The 19455-nt window shown below is 48.2% G+C and overlaps 8 protein-coding genes across 8 annotated transcripts; 5 read left to right on the top strand and 3 right to left on the bottom strand.

Moving 5' to 3' along the window:
- The first annotated feature begins 21 nt into the window (after positions 1-21).
- On the top strand, positions 22-1293 carry BKA55DRAFT_640692 (band 7 family-domain-containing protein). Its single transcript, XM_046197131.1, has 2 exons — positions 22-528; positions 580-1293. Exons 1-2 carry the CDS (start codon positions 199-201, stop codon positions 1090-1092), a joined length of 843 nt encoding a protein of 280 aa, XP_046051037.1. The 5' UTR covers positions 22-198; the 3' UTR covers positions 1093-1293.
- Positions 1294-1411: 118 nt separating this feature from the next.
- On the bottom strand, positions 1412-3370 carry BKA55DRAFT_508491 (uncharacterized protein; the record flags this gene model as incomplete). The annotated part of the gene is made up of 2 exons (XM_046187440.1): positions 1412-1665; positions 1861-3370. 2 exons carry the CDS (start codon positions 3368-3370, stop codon positions 1412-1414), a joined length of 1764 nt encoding a protein of 587 aa, XP_046051036.1.
- Positions 3371-4671: 1301 nt separating this feature from the next.
- On the top strand, positions 4672-7940 carry BKA55DRAFT_592770 (putative serine esterase-domain-containing protein; the record flags this gene model as incomplete). Its single annotated transcript, XM_046195442.1, has 5 exons — positions 4672-4749; positions 4810-5109; positions 5173-6112; positions 6422-6463; positions 7222-7940. 5 exons carry the CDS (start codon positions 4672-4674, stop codon positions 7938-7940), a joined length of 2079 nt encoding a protein of 692 aa, XP_046051035.1.
- Positions 7941-9165: 1225 nt separating this feature from the next.
- BKA55DRAFT_316857 (uncharacterized protein) lies at positions 9166-9841 on the bottom strand. Its single transcript, XM_046185666.1, has 2 exons — positions 9659-9841; positions 9166-9610 (listed from the first exon to the last, which is right to left on the bottom strand). Exons 1-2 carry the CDS (start codon positions 9729-9731, stop codon positions 9279-9281), a joined length of 405 nt encoding a protein of 134 aa, XP_046051034.1. The 5' UTR covers positions 9732-9841; the 3' UTR covers positions 9166-9278.
- A 414-nt stretch (positions 9842-10255) lies between these two features.
- Positions 10256-11266, top strand: BKA55DRAFT_564136 (phosphotyrosine protein phosphatase I superfamily). Its single transcript, XM_046192467.1, has 3 exons — positions 10256-10633; positions 10686-10777; positions 10828-11266. Exons 1-3 carry the CDS (start codon positions 10495-10497, stop codon positions 11083-11085), a joined length of 489 nt encoding a protein of 162 aa, XP_046051033.1. The 5' UTR covers positions 10256-10494; the 3' UTR covers positions 11086-11266.
- Positions 11267-12600: 1334 nt separating this feature from the next.
- Positions 12601-14140, top strand: BKA55DRAFT_537867 (kinase-like domain-containing protein; the record flags this gene model as incomplete). Its single annotated transcript, XM_046189969.1, has 5 exons — positions 12601-12713; positions 12822-12954; positions 13025-13091; positions 13142-13456; positions 13512-14140. 5 exons carry the CDS (start codon positions 12601-12603, stop codon positions 14138-14140), a joined length of 1257 nt encoding a protein of 418 aa, XP_046051032.1.
- A 402-nt stretch (positions 14141-14542) lies between these two features.
- Positions 14543-16381, bottom strand: BKA55DRAFT_508905 (amidase signature domain-containing protein; the record flags this gene model as incomplete). Its single annotated transcript, XM_046187484.1, has 5 exons — positions 14543-14655; positions 14706-14846; positions 14897-15553; positions 15603-16014; positions 16064-16381. 5 exons carry the CDS (start codon positions 16379-16381, stop codon positions 14543-14545), a joined length of 1641 nt encoding a protein of 546 aa, XP_046051031.1.
- Positions 16382-17206: 825 nt separating this feature from the next.
- Positions 17207-19233, top strand: BKA55DRAFT_564124 (major facilitator superfamily domain-containing protein). The gene is made up of 4 exons (XM_046192466.1): positions 17207-17578; positions 17628-17731; positions 17781-18828; positions 18886-19233. Exons 1-4 carry the CDS (start codon positions 17459-17461, stop codon positions 19042-19044), a joined length of 1431 nt encoding a protein of 476 aa, XP_046051030.1. The 5' UTR covers positions 17207-17458; the 3' UTR covers positions 19045-19233.
- Positions 19234-19455: the final 222 nt, after the last annotated feature.

Below are 19455 nucleotides of genomic sequence, written 5' to 3'. Positions count from 1 at the left end.
CTAACAGCCAACCAACGAATCGTACTGTGAATTTGTCCAAAGGTGGACTAAGAGCTTCAAATCATCATCACCGTCCGTTGACTCCGAAAAGCTTCAGCTACGTCTTAGTTCCCATCGATAATTAGGTTCTACGACCACCATTTTTGACCGACGTCTTGAAGCGATACACAACGCAAGACTTAATCACATCATATCAAAATGGCGGCCGCTGCGAGAGCCCTCAACTTCATGTACCGCCTGGCGGTCCCCGCTTCAGCTGTCGTCTTCCTAGGCAGTCAGTCTCTATACGACGTCAAAGGAGGAACTCGGGCTGTGATCTTTGACAGATTGTCTGGTGTTAAGGAGACCGTCGTCAACGAAGGAACCCATTTCCTTATCCCTTGGCTGCAGAAGAGCATCATCTTCGATGTCCGCACCAAGCCCAGGAATATCGCAACAACCACTGGCAGCAAAGACTTGCAGATGGTTAGCTTGACACTGAGAGTGCTGCATCGACCAAATGTCAAGGCTCTCCCCAAGATTTACCAGGTAAGATGAACAAGTAAACTTTGGTTCAGATCATATGACTGACTCTGATAGAACCTCGGTGCCGATTACGATGAGCGAGTCCTCCCCTCCATTGGTAACGAAGTCCTGAAGGCCATCGTCGCCCAGTTCGATGCCGCAGAGCTCATCACTCAGCGAGAGGCTGTCTCTGAACGAATCCGAAACGACCTTACTCTCCGTGCTGCCGAGTTCAACATCGCTCTTGAGGATGTTTCCATCACCCACATGACCTTCGGTCGTGAGTTCACAAAGGCTGTCGAGCAGAAGCAGATTGCCCAGCAAGATGCCGAGCGAGCACGCTTCATCGTCGAGCGTGCTGAGCAGGAGCGTCAAGCCAACGTCATCCGTGCCGAGGGTGAGTCCGAGTCCGCCGAGGCCATCAGCAAGGCCATCCAGAAGGCTGGTGACGGCCTCATCCAGATCCGAAAGATCGAGGCTAGTCGTGAGATTGCTGCTACTCTTTCATCAAACCCCAACGTTGCCTACCTGCCTGGTGGAAGCGGAAAGCAGGGTGGCCAGTACCTGTTGTCAGTGGGCAGGGCTTAAAATAACGGACTTTGTATGATGTGAAGGATGTTGAGGAAATGACTGGGAAATCCCCGCTTATCGTTGGCGATGAAAACATTTATTCATAAGCGCCAACTATGTATTTCTAGAACGAGACCAGACGGGGAATATCAACCCTATCTCACAATGTATAATCGCCGGTGGCTTCACGGCTTCTCCCGTTCCAAAACGACATTAACTACGCTGAACCTGTGACCAAGTCCATAACACCTCAAGATCTATGATGCCCAATGCTCTCTAATCTCATGAAAATTCACGTGCCTATCTATCTTGCGTATGATGCCTAGGCTCTCAAGAACTATGCCTCAATGAACGCCTCCGTCAATCCAGCAGCTTTTCCAGGTGCCACAAAATTACCGTCCACCAGTTTCCAGCCCTCTCTCTGCATATCCATCCACTCATTCCTAATCTTGAGACGAACAAGATCTCCTGCTGCCTTTGCATCTTCAGCAGAATCATGACCTAGCATCTTGGGACCTGTCTCCTGTTGAATCTTGCGGTTGAGATGAACATCCATAAGCATCTTCAGGCTATACCGATATGGTAAACCAGCTTTGTGGGGGAAGAGCAGCACGGTATCAATCAGTGTTGGATGCACAATACGGACTGAGTTGAGATCGTTCTCGAGGCCATGTCCGATCAGGGGTGTAGTTGGAGAGATGAGTTGAAATAATAGATCTCGAGCAACTTCTGGAGATGAGACGATCGTGAGCTGCTTCTTCTTAGGCTTCAGCTCGCCATCTTCACTCACATCGTCGTCGCTACTCTTAGTTGGCTTCGTCGATTTGTTCGCGGTCCATGATTCAGCTTGGGCGAGGTCGTCTGGCCAGACACCGGAGTATCGCGAGTTGAGATCCAAGATTTCTCCCAACGGTCGAACCAGGACATCTAGCAGTTCCTCGCCTGTCGGCCATGATGTTGCAGTTAGACGGATAAGTTCCATGCCGAAAACTGTATAACCCATCTCGCAGTCAAAAGCCACTGCCCTGTCCGTAGGCACGAGAGGATTATCAGGGGTTTCTGCAAAGTTAAGCACAGAGGCAAGTCTCTTGGGATCTGAGGTCTTGAATACGTGGTGATCGCGAGTGAAGCAGCCAACAGAGTCTCCGACTTCTTGACCACAACACTGATATCGCTTGGGCTGCCTGGTGTTGTCACCTGGAGCCTTAGGGGCGATGAAGGTCTTTCCCCAGTGGAACGTGCATGTTCCGCCAGAAGTGAGTGCACCGTCTTCTTCACGTCTTCCAGGAAAGACCTGGAAACGTTGTTGACAACGGTCACATTTCTCCCATCCTGCGGCTGTTGCTACACCTTGTCTCGCCTTTTCGACATCCGCTTCTGAAGGTATGCTAGCAACATAGCCATGATTTGATAGCTTGTCGATAGAAGTCAATATGCGTTTCGTAAGCTCAACCTCTTGAGCGGGGGTCAAGCCAGTCTTTATTTCCGAGGGCTTGTCATTAGGATCTTTTCCAGCTGCTTCGAGTTCCTTCTTCTTCATTTCATCCTCTCTTTCAGCCTTCCACTGATCAACCTTCATTCGCTTGTATTGCATGACTCTGTTTTTCATAACATTAGAGTACACAGCGGTTTTGTGAACGGCAACGTATTCCTCTTCGTCTAGTGTTCGGACGATGAGGTCTTGATCTGATAGTAGAAGTTTCGTTTCGTCTTTTTTGGCGTTACTTTTGAGTTCTTTGTTTAGTCGGGTAAGTTCTTGGTGAAGCATTTTGACCAGTCTGAGACGGATGTCATGAGCAGCAGGTAAACGTTTAAGGAGTCTCGGATTCAGTGTCTCGACCTTCTTGGGTTTTGCTGGTACAGGTTTTCGAGCAGAAGACGGACGTGATTCAGCGGTAGAACGACTTATTTTGGCAACTTTTGAAGAAGCTTTAGGAGTGTCATCCTGAGTGTCCATTTTCCGCTTTAGTGGTGGAGGAGAGACTGGCCGAGCAGCTGTTTCAAGCTTCTTGGCTACTGGTTTTGGAATATCATCCGTTGAGCCCCCACGAGATGTTCCAGAAGAGCTCTGTCCGACATCCTGGGGAGTTTTGGGTGATGGAGGTGGATGAAAGGGATCTGTCCTCACACGTTTGCGTGGTACATCCTGGTTTGCTGCGGTGGTCTCATTACTTGTATCATCTGATGAGAGTCCTTGTGATGGCGGTTCATATTTCTCCTTTGGATGGTTGAAAGGACAGAGGCTCGCTGCGCAATCATCGCCCTTGGGACAGGGGATGTGTTTAAATAAACTCATGGTGACGACACCTTAAAGTGACGCTGAGGGTTTTCCGACGGGAGCTCTGTGTCGGCATTCGTGATCATGTGAACTTCTAATGATGCTATAGAGATCGTTGAGTGTGAATGGATGAACCGACGTTGGAGGTTGAAGTCAGGTTTAGGGTGGTTGTGCTTGGTGAGACGAAACAATAGGAGGTTATCCACTGCAGCGAGGTGAGCTGTTGTGGAGAGGTTGAAGGGAAGACCGTGCTTATATAAACGCACGTGAGTTTCTTGAAGGGCCAAAGGAACAAAAAGAGCGAAGTATCAAATTATCGTCGTTTTGATTCAATTGAGATTGTATTAATTGAAGCCTTTGATGTACAAATGAGGCTGAGCTTGAAGAAAGAGCTGCAGTTAGCCCAAGCGTTCAGCTGTCAAGCGGTTGCTCTCATCATGAGACCCACCTTTAGCTTAGCAGTAAGCACTTCAGTGTTGAACTCCACCATGATTATAGAGGCTCATGAGCTATGACGCTTCATACCAACTTGAACAAAGGGAAGGACTTTGGTTCTTAGTAATAGTCACAGAATTATAAGAATGCAGCTGACGATACGTGTACTAGTTTGACCACATACCTACTTTAACAGATCTGGCTCCTTTGCACCAAGGCCAAACTTGCTTTGAGTGCTCTTACATAGTACACCCTAAAAGTCGGCTCGCACTCGGTTTCGCACCCCTTTGTAGGCGTCATGATAGGAATTCAGCTCGCCCAAATCGAGAACCAACCTGTGATGGTGTGGGAAAGCGCCACTTTTGAGGATCGATTAAACAGATGAAATAAGATCCTTAGACTAGGTAGTTAGTTCATGTAAACTAGATAAACCAAAGCCAGCTATTGGCAGGAGTCGGAATTCGCATCTATCCGAGATATCTTGTATAATGCGATAAGTCCGCAACTATAAAGACTGAATGAAGCCTCTGCTGTTATGGCTTCGACGACCACGTCTTCAACTCAGCCCCACGGTATTAATGTTCGTTAAACACCGTTGACAGCAACCACATTGTATTCCTAAAACGGCATATGCTGTCGCGTGTTTGGTCGACGTCGATAGTTGCCATCGATATTCTGGTGGGGACTTTAACGGCTTAACTCCGTGCTGCCTCCGTAATTCTGCAGTTGAGCGGACTTCAGACAACCCGACTTTACGCAATCCGAAACTCCGTTGGGGGCTGCATCTCCTGAGAAACCTCAACTAATTTATTCTTAAAAGACTGGCAACTTTTCTGCCTCGGTCTCTTTTTTAGCCATTGCAATTTTATCGCACATCTTTCATCATGTCTAAACCTGTCGCTCTTGAAGACGTTACTGGCGGAAGCGCAAAGGCTACTCACCTTTGTGTTTTAGTTCACGGCGTAAGCATCAACCCCTGACGATCAATCCTTATACGTCATGCATCGCTGACCATATAATAGCTTTGGGGAAACCCAAGTCATTTGCGCAATGTTGCTAAGGCTTTGCGCGACGAATACTCCGAAGACGAATTATATATCTTGCCTGCCGAGAAGAACTGCGGTAGCTTCACATACGACGGCATTGAGCTTGGTGGCGAGCGCGTGTGCGCAGAGATCGAGGAGAAGTTGCGCAACATTGAAGAGCAAGGAGGCAAGATCACCAAGTTGAGTATTGCAGGATATTCGCTCGGTGGTCTAGTTTCGCGATATGCGGTGGGTTTGCTATATGCGAAGGGAATTCTCGATGATCTCGAATGCATGGTAAGTCGCACAATAGGGGAAGAGGTAACAGGAAAAAATTGGATGAACTAACAATCCTGTCAGAACTTTACCACATTTGCATCCCCCCATCTCGGAGTAAGAACACCACTAAAAGGATGGCTCAACAACATCTGGAACGTCCTCGGCGCTCGAACACTATCAATGTCCGGCCGCCAACTTTTTACCATCGATAAATTCCGCGACACCAATCGACCTCTTCTCGCAGTACTCGCCGATCCAGATTCTATCTTCATGTCTGGCCTCAAGAAGTTTAAGCGCCGCACACTATACACAAACATCGTCAACGATCGAAGTGTTGTGCACTACACATCTGCGATTACCAAACATGATCCTTATACAGATATCGAAAAAGTCAATCTCAACTACGTCAAGGGATACGAGGGTGTAATTCTTGACCCTGACCATCCTATTGCGCCTCGACCGAAAGTTCGACAAGATACGCTGTTGACAGACTACGAAGCTCTCAAGAAGTGGGTCAAGAGCATCCCGTTCATGGTGACGGTCGGTGTTATAATTCCGGTCGGAGTTGTTGTCTTCCTCGCCAACTCTGCCGTCCAAACAGTTCGAAGTGCCAATCGAATCAAGGCGCACGAGTCAGGAGAGGCTGGATTAAAGATCGAGCAGTACCGCATGCCCCTACGGATCAAGGAGATTCGAGAAGAAGTCGAACAGGCCTACGAGGCTCTCAACAGCTCACAGAACCAGCAATACTTGGCAGCGTCAGATTCAGAAGACGATCTGGCCTATGATGCTGAGGATCGCAAGTTGCTGAAGAAAGAGCGCAGGATGTCGACTCCAGGACAGCCCACGCTTGCGCTGACTCCTGATCAGTTCGAGATGATTGAGAACTTGGATGCAGCTGGTTGGCGTAAGTTTCCTGTTCATATTCAGAAGCACCGACATAGTCACGCGGCTATTGTTGTGCGCATGGATAAGGAGAGTTTCGCAGATGGTTGGGTTGTTTTGAAGCACTTTGCTGGAAGTGAGTTCCTCATGTAAGGGGAATGTTCTATTGCAATGGATTATAATGGACTTATGTGAGATGCATTTGCGAGGCGTTGGGAATACCTTTAATGCGGTTGGGATATAGGGATAGAATTGGAGTTTTTACAAAATGCCTTTTATTAGACACAGGCAAGGAAAGCTTTGGGACATGTTGGCGAGTTTAGCGAGAATACTTATTAATGCATGGGATAACGATGATTTATTTATTTTGTATAACCGATCTCTAGGCAAAAGGTAGATCTAACATTCAGATAGCAACTGCTATATATGCTATGTCATTGTGCAGACCAAGTGACATTGATTCGTCATACTCCTACACCGTGGCATCGTGAGTTCCAAAACTGTCGTCATCTCACCAAGCTTTGGTGTTGCAATCTGATGACGCTGTGATACAGCATCACGTGTTAATCGCCACATTCTCTCCCCAGATCAACCGACCCCTCATCACGGCCCAATCGGAAACTTGTGAGTTTGGTGATCAAGAAGCTCTTGATTGGCTAAAACGAGCTCAATCAGCCGATTGCTCGTGCTTTTGCCTCCACTCTCTTTAAGTTCCTCCTCTTTTCTTCTTCCACAGCGGAGAAAGAAGCCCAGACCAGTCGAGTACCGACTGCTACAGCCAAAGTCTCGTGCTCTGCTCTGCTCTGCTTTGCTTGTCGTGGTCGCGAGGGTCCCCAGATCTAAACTTGATCACTCCATCATCAGCTCTTTTACTGTATTATTCTTCCCTCGTGTAAAATCTCTCGCGGCCCGACATAGCTGCGAGCTCCGCTCCTGAGTCCGTCTTACTGCTCTCTTGTCGATTTCCCATATCCGGCTCCGCGCCCCGGAGATAAGAAAGTGCTGGTGCTTAAGCCGAGGCGCCGGCTCAATTTTCCGCAACCACCAACCTCTTAGTGATCAACTTGATCCAAGAGCATCATCGAGCTTACGGCTCATTGGGATAGGAACTGGGGACTGAAATAGCTCTACAAGTTTGTTTTAGAGCCTCTCCATACGATTGAGAGGTCAAACCAATTGCCACTCGATCAATTGAACCTCTTCTTCTACGTCGCTTCACTTCGATTCTTTTTTCTTGACGAGCAGTATTGCTCGAACCCGCGACAATGGTTCTCACTCACACGACAAACCATAACTATAACCACCCGTTCCCGACTGTCACTCTCGCCTACTTCCTCCGATACTCCTCGCCTCAACTGAACCCCTTCGCAGCCCATGTTCTCAGCACCGACACCATTGAGAGCTATGTCGACCCAAAAACCCGTCGACTTCACACAACTCGCATCCATTTGAAGAAAAGTCGAATGCCTGGTGCTGTATACAAGTTGCTTCCTGCCAGTGTTACTGGTGGTGGCTCTGGAGACAAGGCTTCGTACATCCTCGAGACGAGTGTTGTCGATATCAAGGAGGGTTGGATGAAGACGGAGAGCCGAAACCTCAATTTCACGGGTGTGCTCTCTGTTATTGAGAAGCAGGAGTTCAACGTTCCTACCGAAGGCGTTGCCCAGAATCCTAACGAGACTGCTGTGACGACTATGGTTCAGTTCAGGTCAAGACTTGGGGATAAAATTAGGGGCAAACTGGGACAAGCTCAAGAGGACGGTTGGTTCAAGAATGGCATCATTGGCGGCTGGGGCACGAAGGGTATTCAACGCAGCATCGAGAGCATCGCCTCTACCAAGACGCAGGATCAAATGGGTAAAAGCCGCGATGGCATGAAACTCGTCCTCGAGAGACTACGCAACAACGGTGTAATGGGAGTCCTCGAGACGATACGGCGAGAACGTCAACGACAGCTCGCCTGAACGCATAACGATACGACCAACTGTAACAATGAACGACAACGGCCTTCGAGCAACACAACCTCGGGAGGGAAAGGTTCCTGATGGGCTGTGCACGCTCTGTGTATTATTATTGCTTTTCACCTGAGCATGGCGTATGTGTCTTTTTTGGGTAGGGGAATCTGAGAAAATCTGGAGACGGCGATGCTGGAATCGGCCAGCGGAGCGGATGAGGGGACAGAATAACATGCGATGACACGGCGCCTCTACTACATGTGGCATCCCCTCTCTTGTATTGTGTATGAAAAATGAATGGAAACAAAAGTTCAAAGAAATTTGTTCTGTCTACAGTGATTGACCACGTTGATGTGAGGTTTCAGCTTGCCCGGCAGCTATGGTCGCAAGCTTGGATCATGTATGTTCCCAAGCTCTTAGACAGCCACTGAATATTTGAGTTCGCTGACTTACATGGTAGATGTATACATATGGGGACCTTTATTATATCTTAGACTCTGGGTCTCAGTGATGCACTCCTGCCCCAAACACTAAGTGCTTCTTTCAGTGGTACGTTTCGCTATGTGGTTTTCCATGCGTGATATCGGCCAGATATTAGGAGGGCTACCTGCGAAAGCTCTTAGACAAGCTGTTACGGATGTCGCACCATAAAGCTATGTTGTCATCCTTGGTCGGTTGACAATCGCATCTGGTCTCGTATGGGTGATGTTGATAACTACGGACATCAAGGCCGCCTGGTTCTTGACTGGGAGAAAGAGGGAGATTGCCACGAGGAGACTTGCTGTCCATCGTGGTACTACTGACAAAGCATACTGTGAAACAAGGCAGATGGCGGAAGCTTTGAAGTCGCCCTTGTCATGGTTACTTTTGATGATGGCTCTGTGCAGTACACTAACAACTCCTATTTCGACGGTAATCAGCGGGCATTGCTATTCTATATTCCACACAAGCTAACAATTATACAGTTCACTCACATAATAACTCCCTCTCATAGCGACGGGCCCTTCTTCTATGACCTTCCAGTTGTTACCTTCAATTTTACCACCCCCTGGATCTCGGCTTTGGTCCCTCATTTCTTCCCTAACCCTCATGTATATAAACTACTATTGATATCACTTTGATACCTCTGACTAGCTCTGTAATCCTCGTGTTTCACCTACAAGTGCCTCTATACTTCGACCCCTTATTACTGTTCCCGAGACCTTTAACACACCACCCTGTCTCTTTGGTGATCGCCGTTGAATACCTGTATCAACATACTAGGGGAAGATCAGAGCAATGAGCAATAAAGGAGTATAGTTGATTCAATATCACAATGTTTGTAAGCCTTGGCCCCTAACTAGATGTTCAAGCCATCTGGTACACGGCACCAACAGATCCCTCAGTATCCTCAAAGAATCTATACAGACCAAACTCGCCCTCCTTTTCCTTCTCAGTCAACATTCTACCACCAGCCTTTTCAATGATAGGCCCGATTTGGTCAACATTTTCGACAAACCAGTAAACACAGAGACCTCCTTTTCCGGGGTGGAAGTTTCCAGTGTGGTCAGGGGCCTTTTGAATACCACCTGACAAGCTAAGGCTGGGGTTGAAGTCGAATCTCCTGAGTTCATCTTCAGGTTGCTTGTCATTGGGGCCCTTGTAGGTGAAGTTGAACACAGCTTTGTAGAACTCTGCGGCTATAGAGGTGTAAGAGCAAGACTAATTGGCAGTTGGCTAGGACATACCACGGTTGACATCGGTGGCAGGGATGCTCATCCAGACGGGAGTACCAAAGGCCGGTGGCTTCCATTCAGACATATTGGACGATTTGGATGATATTGAGAAGAGTGGAGAGTGTTTGAGAGTGAAGGATGATGAGGAGAGTTCAACCTGAGGCCATTGAGGTATCGAGGCCCTTTTTATAGCCCATCTTACTGTCCCTTCATAATGAATTCACGCTCATTCACGCTTCTCTGTCACATTGCTAGCGGTGAAGATGGGAAGACTTTGGGCCGATGGCTTGAGCTAAGTGACAATGCTTACACGTTTTCGACAATCGGAACGCGTTTGAGAAGCCATGTTAACAGGGGTATTGGACGCCAGCTGAGCACGAGAGCACGTGTTGCTTGGTAAAGGCCATACAGTGCTTGGTTCACTGAAACATGTTTATTTTTCAGATTGTGTAAGTGATCTGATACAATGTCAAGCGATACTGAGACACGGTGGTAATTGGGGATTGAGAGGTGAAGTTTGGTTGTGCTATAGGTAGCTTGTCTATATCACCGGAAATATTGTTGATTATAATCTATCCTCTTCATTAGTTCAGCTCTCGATGGTCATGGCTTCTAATACTGTGCCCGTGCCCCTCCATCTCTCCACTCCAAAGCCTGGAATTCTGAGATGGCGGGGCAGATTAGATTATGCGCATCGGCCCGTCACGTCACTCACTCCCATTGCGATCATCAGTATTTCGGTTCTTTTCATTTTTCCCTCCTTTCTCGATAAATAAGCTTATTAGTACTCTTTTCTCTTCTCGCGATCGACCTACTTTGTTTCGTATCACTGTATCATCGTCGAAATCATGCCGGACCAAATAAACGTCCTCTTTGTGTGTCTCGGTAATATTTGCCGCTCACCCATGGCTGAGGGTATCTTCCAGAGCCTTGCCAAGCAGCCGAATCTCAAGGATAAGATTGGGCGCATCGACTCTTGCGGTACAGGTATGAATATTAAAATAACTTACCAGTATTCAACTGACCGTTCTGGCTGTAGCTGCCTATCACAGCGGAGAACCTCCGGATGACCGAACTATGGCTACTCTCGAAGCCAATGGTATAAATGATTACGACCATCTCGCGCGGCGCGTACGTTTCCCATCTCACCCGCGGCGCAATCTTGCTGACACGATATCCAGTTCCACCCGAGTGATTTCAACACCTTTGACTACATTTTCGCCATGGACAGATCGAACCTCTCCGATCTTCACAGACTGCAGAAGAACGCCCCAGACTCCAAAGCCAAGGTTATGCTATTCGGCGAATTCAGCGGAACAAAGCGACCCGAGATCGTCAACGATCCTTACTACGGCGGAGACGACGGTTTCGCAAAGGCGTATGAGCAGTGCACACGGTTCTCCAAGAACTTCCTGAAGGAGACTTTCGGAGAAGAGTAAATGGATGATATGGATGGAGTTGGGGGGTGGTGATGGATTTAATACCCGATACCTGTACATACAGATGATCAATGAAGGGAAACTAGGTTACATATTAGAGGGGACTAGGTAGATTAGAATACTATTGACATTTCAACAAAGTTGATGATTATTGGCTGAATGATTCCCAGCAAGACGGTTCGATTAAGTTGGAGGGTAGGTTATTGTATGCCGATCCTACAGAATGTGTCTCAGAATCCATGAGGTCGGTTTCAGATTAACACCCATGGATGCTGGTCTCGAAGCAAGGAAAAGAAGAAAACTCGGCCAACTTTCCTCTGGGTCACTTGTCACAAGATGCTATAATCACACGCTTGCTGAATTTTTCTACTGCCTGAACAATGGCCAAATGAGGCCAGGAGAATTGCCAAGGACATCAGAAACAAATACACCATAATGTCGCAGCCTGATAGTTCAGACAGTCCCACTTGGCAAGCTTCAGCCCTATGCTCCCAGGGCTGACGATGCAGCGGCCTAGTGGGCGGCCTTGAACTCGGGCTGAAGAACGGCGTCATTCAATTTGTTGATTTCACTGACTGTCTCTCATCTCTGTCATGTTGCATCGGTGACGCCGGACCCAGAGACTATGATAACAACACGAGGTCATATTGTACACCTGGCAACTTGACGGTATTGGATCCTAATTCTCAGTGGAGGCTTTACGTGAGGCGGATCTCTCAGATGCCGGGTGAGATTGGATGAGAATGCTGACCATCGGTGATGACTTGAACAGACTCAGCCCCTTGGTGGCACAGGACGGCGTGCGGCTGGATACACGACCTAGCGAAGCGGGAGGTGAATGCCGAGATAGTTAGGCTGTCTCTTGTGAGAAGATAAACTTTGGACTTGGTAAAAGAACGCGTGTTTTTGAATCATCAAATTTGAGTCTGTGTCCTCTGAGAGTTCAACACGGCAAGTTCCCCTTTTTGCAGTAGATGAGGCCGAGCCGTTACATGCATCACTGCGACTTGAGAACAAGGGTCGTTGTCGCGCGGCTATCAAGTGAAGAACTTGATTCGTTCTCTCATTGGCCCAGTGCGTGTGGGGGCCGCAAGCCGAGCAAATCAGCCACATCATCAGGCGGTGACTTCGCTGCGGGGTCCCTTTTTCATACCTTAGCGGCTTCGGGTCACTGTGGATCAGTTCCAGCAGCCCTGAAAGCCCCTGCTAAAACAGCAACCCAATGCTTCGTCCAGTAGCAGTCCGAGATGGGCTCAGCAGCTGAGGGAGCTATTTCCCATTCCACTCGTTCAATCCGCGGGACCCAGCCAACCAGCAACATAAGGTACATATATCGCAAAGACGGCGCTGACTGTTTCTTTGTCTTATTCTTACACAGCATTTCTAACTTTTCATCTTTATACCTGGTCTTTCCCTATAAAGTTCACTCCCCAACCGACGCAAACGGTCGTTCCTCTTGACCAAACCTTGTCGCATTCGAAGCTTCTATCTGCCCCGCATCCAAGATCAGACACCATGTCGGACCTTCAAGGACGGAAGGTCTTCAAGGTCTTTAACCAGGACTTTATCGTCGACGAGCGCTATACGGTCACCAAGGAGCTTGGACAGGGAGCCTACGGTATCGTCTGGTGAGTGCGCATCCTGTTACTCGTGACACTCGTCTCTCGTGCTGCGACTCCAAACTCGTCTTCTACCCCGCCGCATCTGCATTTGCTGACGATGACCCCGCCTCTCAGTGCCGCCGTTAACAACCAAACCAACGAGGGCGTCGCCATCAAGAAGGTCACCAATGTCTTCAGCAAGAAGATTCTCGCCAAGCGCGCTCTGCGCGAGATCAAGTTGCTTCAGCACTTCCGAGGCCACCGCAACGTGAGTTCTACCTCGGCGCAACGAGTACCAGGGCCAAGCAAGGACGCGTATGCTAATATGCTCACGATAGATCACATGTCTGTACGACATGGACATTCCTCGACCCGATAACTTCAACGAGACGTACCTGTACGAGGGTCAGTGACGAGCCGAGAAGAAACAATGACCATAAGCTGACACAGCGTAGAGCTGATGGAGTGTGATTTGGCTGCTATCATTCGATCTGGCCAGCCTCTTACCGATGCCCATTTCCAATCCTTTATCTACCAGATCCTTTGTGGTCTCAAGTACATTCACTCCGCCAATGTGCTCCACCGAGATCTCAAGCCTGGAAACTTGCTCGTCAACGCCGACTGCGAGCTCAAAATTTGCGATTTCGGTCTTGCCCGAGGTTTCTCTGTCGATCCCGAGGAGAATGCCGGATACATGACCGAGTACGTTGCTACCCGATGGTACCGTGCGCCCGAGATCATGTTGAGCTTCCAGAGCTACACCAAAGCGAGTATGTGTGACCCGAAATCACAGTATTAGTGGATTATCTTACTGACCCGATATAGTCGATGTTTGGTCTGTTGGTTGCATTCTTGCGGAGTTGTTGGGTGGCCGACCTTTCTTCAAGGGCCGTGACTACGTCGACCAGCTCAACCAGATTCTTCACATTCTTGGAACTCCTAATGAAGAGACTCTCTCTCGTATCGGCTCACCCCGTGCTCAGGAATACGTCCGCAACCTACCTTTCATGCCCAAGAAGCCATTCCCTAGCCTGTTCCCTCAGGCCAACCCTGACGCTCTCGACCTTCTCGACAAGATGCTCGCCTTCGACCCTTCATCTCGTATCAGTGTAGAGCAAGCTCTCGAGCACCCTTACCTCCACATCTGGCACGATGCTTCAGACGAGCCCGATTGCCCCACCACATTCAACTTCGACTTTGAGGTCGTTGAGGATGTTGGCCAGATGAGAGGCATGATCTTGGATGAGGTGTCGCGATTCCGACAGACTGTTCGCACTGTTCCCGGTCAAGGTGGCCCCGCTGGTCTCCAGAACCAGCAGGGTGTGCCCGTTCCTCTGCCGCAGGGCAACAGCCAATGGACAGCGGAGGACCCTCGACCACAGGAGTATCAGGGTCATGGAAACACGGGGCTTGAGCAGGATCTCCAGGGAGGACTGGACGCCTCCAGGAGATAAGGAAATGGATTCGCGTATGACAAGAGTCGGATAGTGTCTTAGAGGAGGTTCAAAGACGTGGCTTCAAGTTCAAAATGAGAGAGTTACTTTAGGAAAGGGAAACAAGGACAAGTCTTGGTGATTTCAAGAATTTAATGCCTGATATGAGAAGGATGAGAGAAGGAGGATTCAGCCTCAAGAAGCTGATGAGGCATGCTTCTACATGGGTTGAGAGGGTTGAGAAGCGATTCCCTCGTCTTCATTTTCCATGTCTGTTTTTCCAAACGAGAAACAAGATGAATACTATATTTCTTTATCTGTTACAAGATCTGTGCCCGTCCTTGATATTAAACGTTACTTTATATGATAGTCCCAGGACCTGGCAGTGTCTACGTGGTAAAATCTATTCTACGGTGTTTCCCTTCATCCAACAGTCTCGTGTACGAGCTTGGCCATAGCGAGGACCTTTTCTTCTTCCAACCTACGTGCAACGATTTGAAGACTGACTGGTAGTCCATGGACCAACTCTGCGTCGTCTGTATGGTGTTAGTGTTATTCGACCATATGACTGACGTGGGCTACTCACATTCTTCATTGACAGACTTGCACAACGGACTCAACGGCTCGTAAGAAGCGTCAAGCTTGTCAACATCCTTATCGACGTCGATACTTGTAGCGAAAGAGACAGCTGAGTAGTCAACGACGTTGAAAACACCAGTATAAGCAACTATTCATTGTTAGAATGTCAACTCGTTCATCAATGACCTGGAGACTTACCATGTCTTAGGCTTCCATGCTTTCCTGTACTGTAGGGAGTTGTTGCACTGATAATAGCATCAATGCCCGCCTTGTTCCAACGATCGAGATAACGGTTCTGGAAAGCTGTTCGCTCGAGCTGAAGCTTCCACATCTCAGATGTACTCAAATCTCTCGCAACGCGATAGGCCTCCATCTCAGGCCTCCAAGGCTCATCTGTACGCTCAAGTTCCTTTCGAATGGTTTGTCCACCATCAGCAGTGAACATGCGCTGAAGAAGATCACTGCCTTCCTTCTGATCAACATGATCCCATTCAACAATGGTATGTCCCGCCGCTTCGAGCTTCTTCTTTGCGATCTCGAGAGCTCGGGTTACAGGTGGTGTTGGTCGGACCATGCCGTCGTGCCACATGAATGCGATCTTTAGCTTTTCGGGGAGATGAGCTGGGCGCCAGGGAATGGGGAGACACTTGGGGTCGACGAGCCAGGGTTGAGAGTCAATGACGGCTTTGCTGTAGAGTTCAACATCTTGGAGAGTCCGTGCTAGGGGGCCGTTAACGGAGAGGACGGCTTCTTGGCCGGGCATGCCGGAGCGACAGTTGCGCACTGGGAAACGACCTGCTGAAGGGCGGATGGTGAAGATGCCTGTGCAAGCAGCAGGAATACGCAATGATCCGCCTATAGCAGTGTGAGCTTATTGCTGCATATTTGAGAACGTAGAACATACCAATGTCAGAGCCAACACCAAGTGGACTTCCCTTGAATGCAATAAGGGCTGACTCTCCGCCTGAACTTCCACCACTGGTAGTATTCCTATTCTTAGGATTCACAGTTCGTCCAAAAGTGTTGTTCACAGACTCTGCGATCATCATAGCTGTAGGTACATTGGTCTTGACGTAGAAGACAGCACCGGCCTTTTGAAGAACTGTTGCAAGTGCAGAGTCAGACTTGGCCGGATCTCCAACATGAGCTGTGAATCCGACTGTTGAATCAAGACCTTCAAGGTTGAAGTTGTCTTTGAGAGAAATGGGAAGGCCGTGGAGAGGACCGACGGGAGTTCCAGTTTTGGCGAGATGCTCGTCTAGTTGACGGGCTGTTTGGAGAGCGCGCTCAAAGCAAGTCTCTGCAAGACAGTTTGTCTTTGCATCGTGTTAGTCTAACGTAAAATTCACTATGTGGCCGACTTACAAGTTGATGAGCAGCAGATGCTCGTTTACAGAATGCCTTGGTGACATGCTCAGACTTGTACTCCCCAGAAGCAAGTTTCTCAAGGAGTTCAGCAGCAGTTAAAGATGTGATAGCGAGCTCTTCTTTCGTAAACCACCCTGAAGACTCTGGCCAAGTGGTAACATCGGCTTGATCCCCAGGAGGAAGGATATCTTTAGGAATGAGCCATTGTTCAGGGATAGAAGAGTTCAGAGCCTTTATCTTCTTCTCGCTGATATCCTTCCACGTAGGAGTGGTATCAAGGGTGGCTGTTTGTGTGGTGGTGGTTGTGAGAGTCATGGTGAGTGAGACTATTGGTGTGCAATATCTTGGGTTAGCCAAGGGAAGATAGAGAATAGAGGCAGCTTAAATCTAGTCTGAGATATCTTAGTCTAAGGCGTAAGTTGAGGGTTGTAGTAGTGTAATAGATATCTTTCCTATTTAGGTTATTGCCGGTCCGGAGTTAACTGTGTTGCACTAGTGATTTTGGTTCCCTTCCTGATGGGGAGAGGTATCAATGGAGAGTGTGGTTGTATGAGGGGAAATGCAGCTTATCACGAGGTGTTCACACTAATTAGATACGAATATCTGGGGTAATACCAGATACTCGGTAATAGAACAAGGATCCGGATTCTTTGTTGATAGCTGTATCTTTGACATGTTTTGGCCTTTTTGGGTGAATATGTCCGGTGAACGGTTGAGGATTCGCTTGACTATAGTAGAGATGATGAATTATTCTAAACTCCAATAATATAAACTGACTTTCTTTCTGTAACACTGACTATTTGTTTATCGTGGAACAGAGAAATACAATTCTTGGCATCTCTTACTCCCGTCACTTATCCAATTAAGCTATCTTTAATATCAGCTGTTTATCAACCCCCGTCTCCATCCCGATACCTCAGTAACATCCGCCAAACTCGCCCGGCATCTCCTATCTCACTAACAAGGAACTTATCTACAAGGATCATATAGATACATTTCCGAAAAGGGAAACGAATCAAGCAATCAATTGCGGAGAGAAATCGTATCTTCAGGGATGATCAACGCCCTGCACGTCCTAGCCTATCGCTTCCCCGCAAATTCCCAATTTTGTGGTTGCTTATCGTTTCGGCAGATTAAGACTAAACTTGGCCGAAATCGTTTGACCTTGTCACTCAACACGCGACTTGACTCTGATACTGCAGCGGAATAGGAGCGTTGCCAAGGTTGGTATAATTGAGTCTTGTCTTTTCCTAGAAACTAATACTGCCAATGACTATCATTGTCTGCAGCTTCACTCGGCATGTATAAGTAGACCAGGTCTCGACCCCTTGGTTGTCACTCTTCATCATCATCATACTCGCCACTTCAGACTCTTTCTTACAAGTCATCAATATGTCGTCGAAACTGAAGGAGTATCTTCATGTTGACTACAAGCCCGGAGAGAGACGTCTTGTTCAAAAGATTGATTTTTTCATCTTGACCTTTTGTTGTTTGAGTTACCTTGTCAACTACGTAAGTTGTCATACCCTGCCTGTTTGACTCATATACTGACTCTGTATAGCTTGATCGAAACAACATCAACAATGCCTACGTCTCCGGTATGAAGGAGGACCTTGGGTTCGAGGGCGATCAACTGAACCAGATCTTTACTTGCTTCACTGTTGGGTACGCTACCATCTTCTTCTCACCGTGTACACATTCTAACAGTTCACAGTTATGTCATCGGCCAAGTCCCCTCCAACCTCTCCCTCCAATACATCAAACCTCGCATCTGGTTCCCTCTCATGATGGTTCTCTGGGGCTGCCTCACCATGGTCACCGCCTCCGTCCAAAGCCCCAAGTCCATCATGGCAATTCGCTTCTTCCAGGGCATCTGCGAAGCGTCAACCTTTGTCGGCACACACTACATTCTCGGATCTTGGTATACAGAGAGAGAACTAGGCAAGCGAAGTGGTATCTTTACTGCCTCTGGCCTGGCGGGAACGATGATTGGAGGTTTCATCCAGACGGGTATTCACTCGAGTATGGATGGTAGAAATGGATTGACTGGTTGGCGATGGCTTTTCATTATTGATGGCCTCATCACCATCCCCATTGCTATCTACGGCTTCTTCCTGTTCCCCGATACACCGCATACGACTACCGCCTTTTACCTCTCCGAAGAGGAGCGAGCCCTCGCCAGGTCGCGTGTTCCTCCCGCTGAAGAACGACCCAAACTCACATTCGGCTATGGAAAGATGGTTCTCACATCGTGGTTCTGGTGGGGATTTGTTATTCTCTGGGTCATCGCCGGTGAGACCGAGTCGTTCAGCACCAACGCTCTGTTCGCTCTCTTCCTCCAAAACCACCCGACCAAGACGTACACTGTCGCCCAGAAGAACAACTACCCCAGTGGCGTACCAGCCGTTGGCATTGTATCTACACTGTTCTGGGCAACGTTGACCGACTTTTTGTCTGGAAAGCGATATCTTGTTGGATACTTCATTGGCATTACTGGAATCGCCACAGCTATCATGGTCTTGGTTGCTTCCAAGGATCCTACAAACCCACACTCTACCACCGTTGTATTTGCAGCTTATTACTGGGCTGGTTCTGTCTACGCGTGCCAGGCTACCTTCTTCGCCTGGTGCAACGATGTCATGCGCCATGAATCAGCCATGTTCCGAGGTATCGTATTGGCTGGTATGAACACGGGCAGCAATACCATCAATGCTTGGTGGAGTATCGTCTTCTACGGTGCCTCAATGGCTCCGTGGTTCATTGTAAGTTTCCATCATCCAATATCGACTAGCCTGGACAGAGTACTGACATTTTATTAGCGAGGCATGTGGGCAATGATTGCTGTTAGCATCGCCATGATCATCTGGTGTACGGCTTTGACTTACAAGTGTCACAAGTATATGAACAGTGTGGTTATTGCTTGCGAGAGGGAAAGCCTAGAGCATGAGAAGCATGTTGACGGAAAGGAGGATGCTTAGTGACGTGTTTTGTACTATCTTGCCTTCTTGATGATGGATTGTCTAGCGTTCTTTGCGATGGGAGTTAGTTGATATACTTGAAGCGTCTTTGTGCATACTAGTTGTTCACACAAGTTTGCCATATCATTCACGGTTATATGAGCATTCAAGATTTGCCTAACGGACTTCATGCAATATATTTCCATTTGACAATGGCTAACTACCCGTCTGCGTTCCAACTCATCTTCACTGTCCAATCCCTTCGTATCAAAAGCAAAACGCCAAATGTTGTTCCCTAAATGTCCTCTGGGGCAATGATGCATTCACACCCATAATAAACCATGGTATCTGTTCCCAAAACCCGAGATTTTGTACCTGTAAACGATCGTCGTGAAACGTATGAGTATCCTATGTAAAGCGATTGTGACCTTT

This window comes from Fusarium redolens (genome assembly GCF_020744475.1).
Source record: "Fusarium redolens strain MPI-CAGE-AT-0023 chromosome Unknown BKA55scaffold_6, whole genome shotgun sequence".
Classification (NCBI taxonomy): Eukaryota; Fungi; Ascomycota; class Sordariomycetes; order Hypocreales; family Nectriaceae; genus Fusarium; species Fusarium redolens.
Note: the sequence above shows the minus strand (reverse complement) of the source record. Positions and strands in the feature narration are given on the sequence as shown.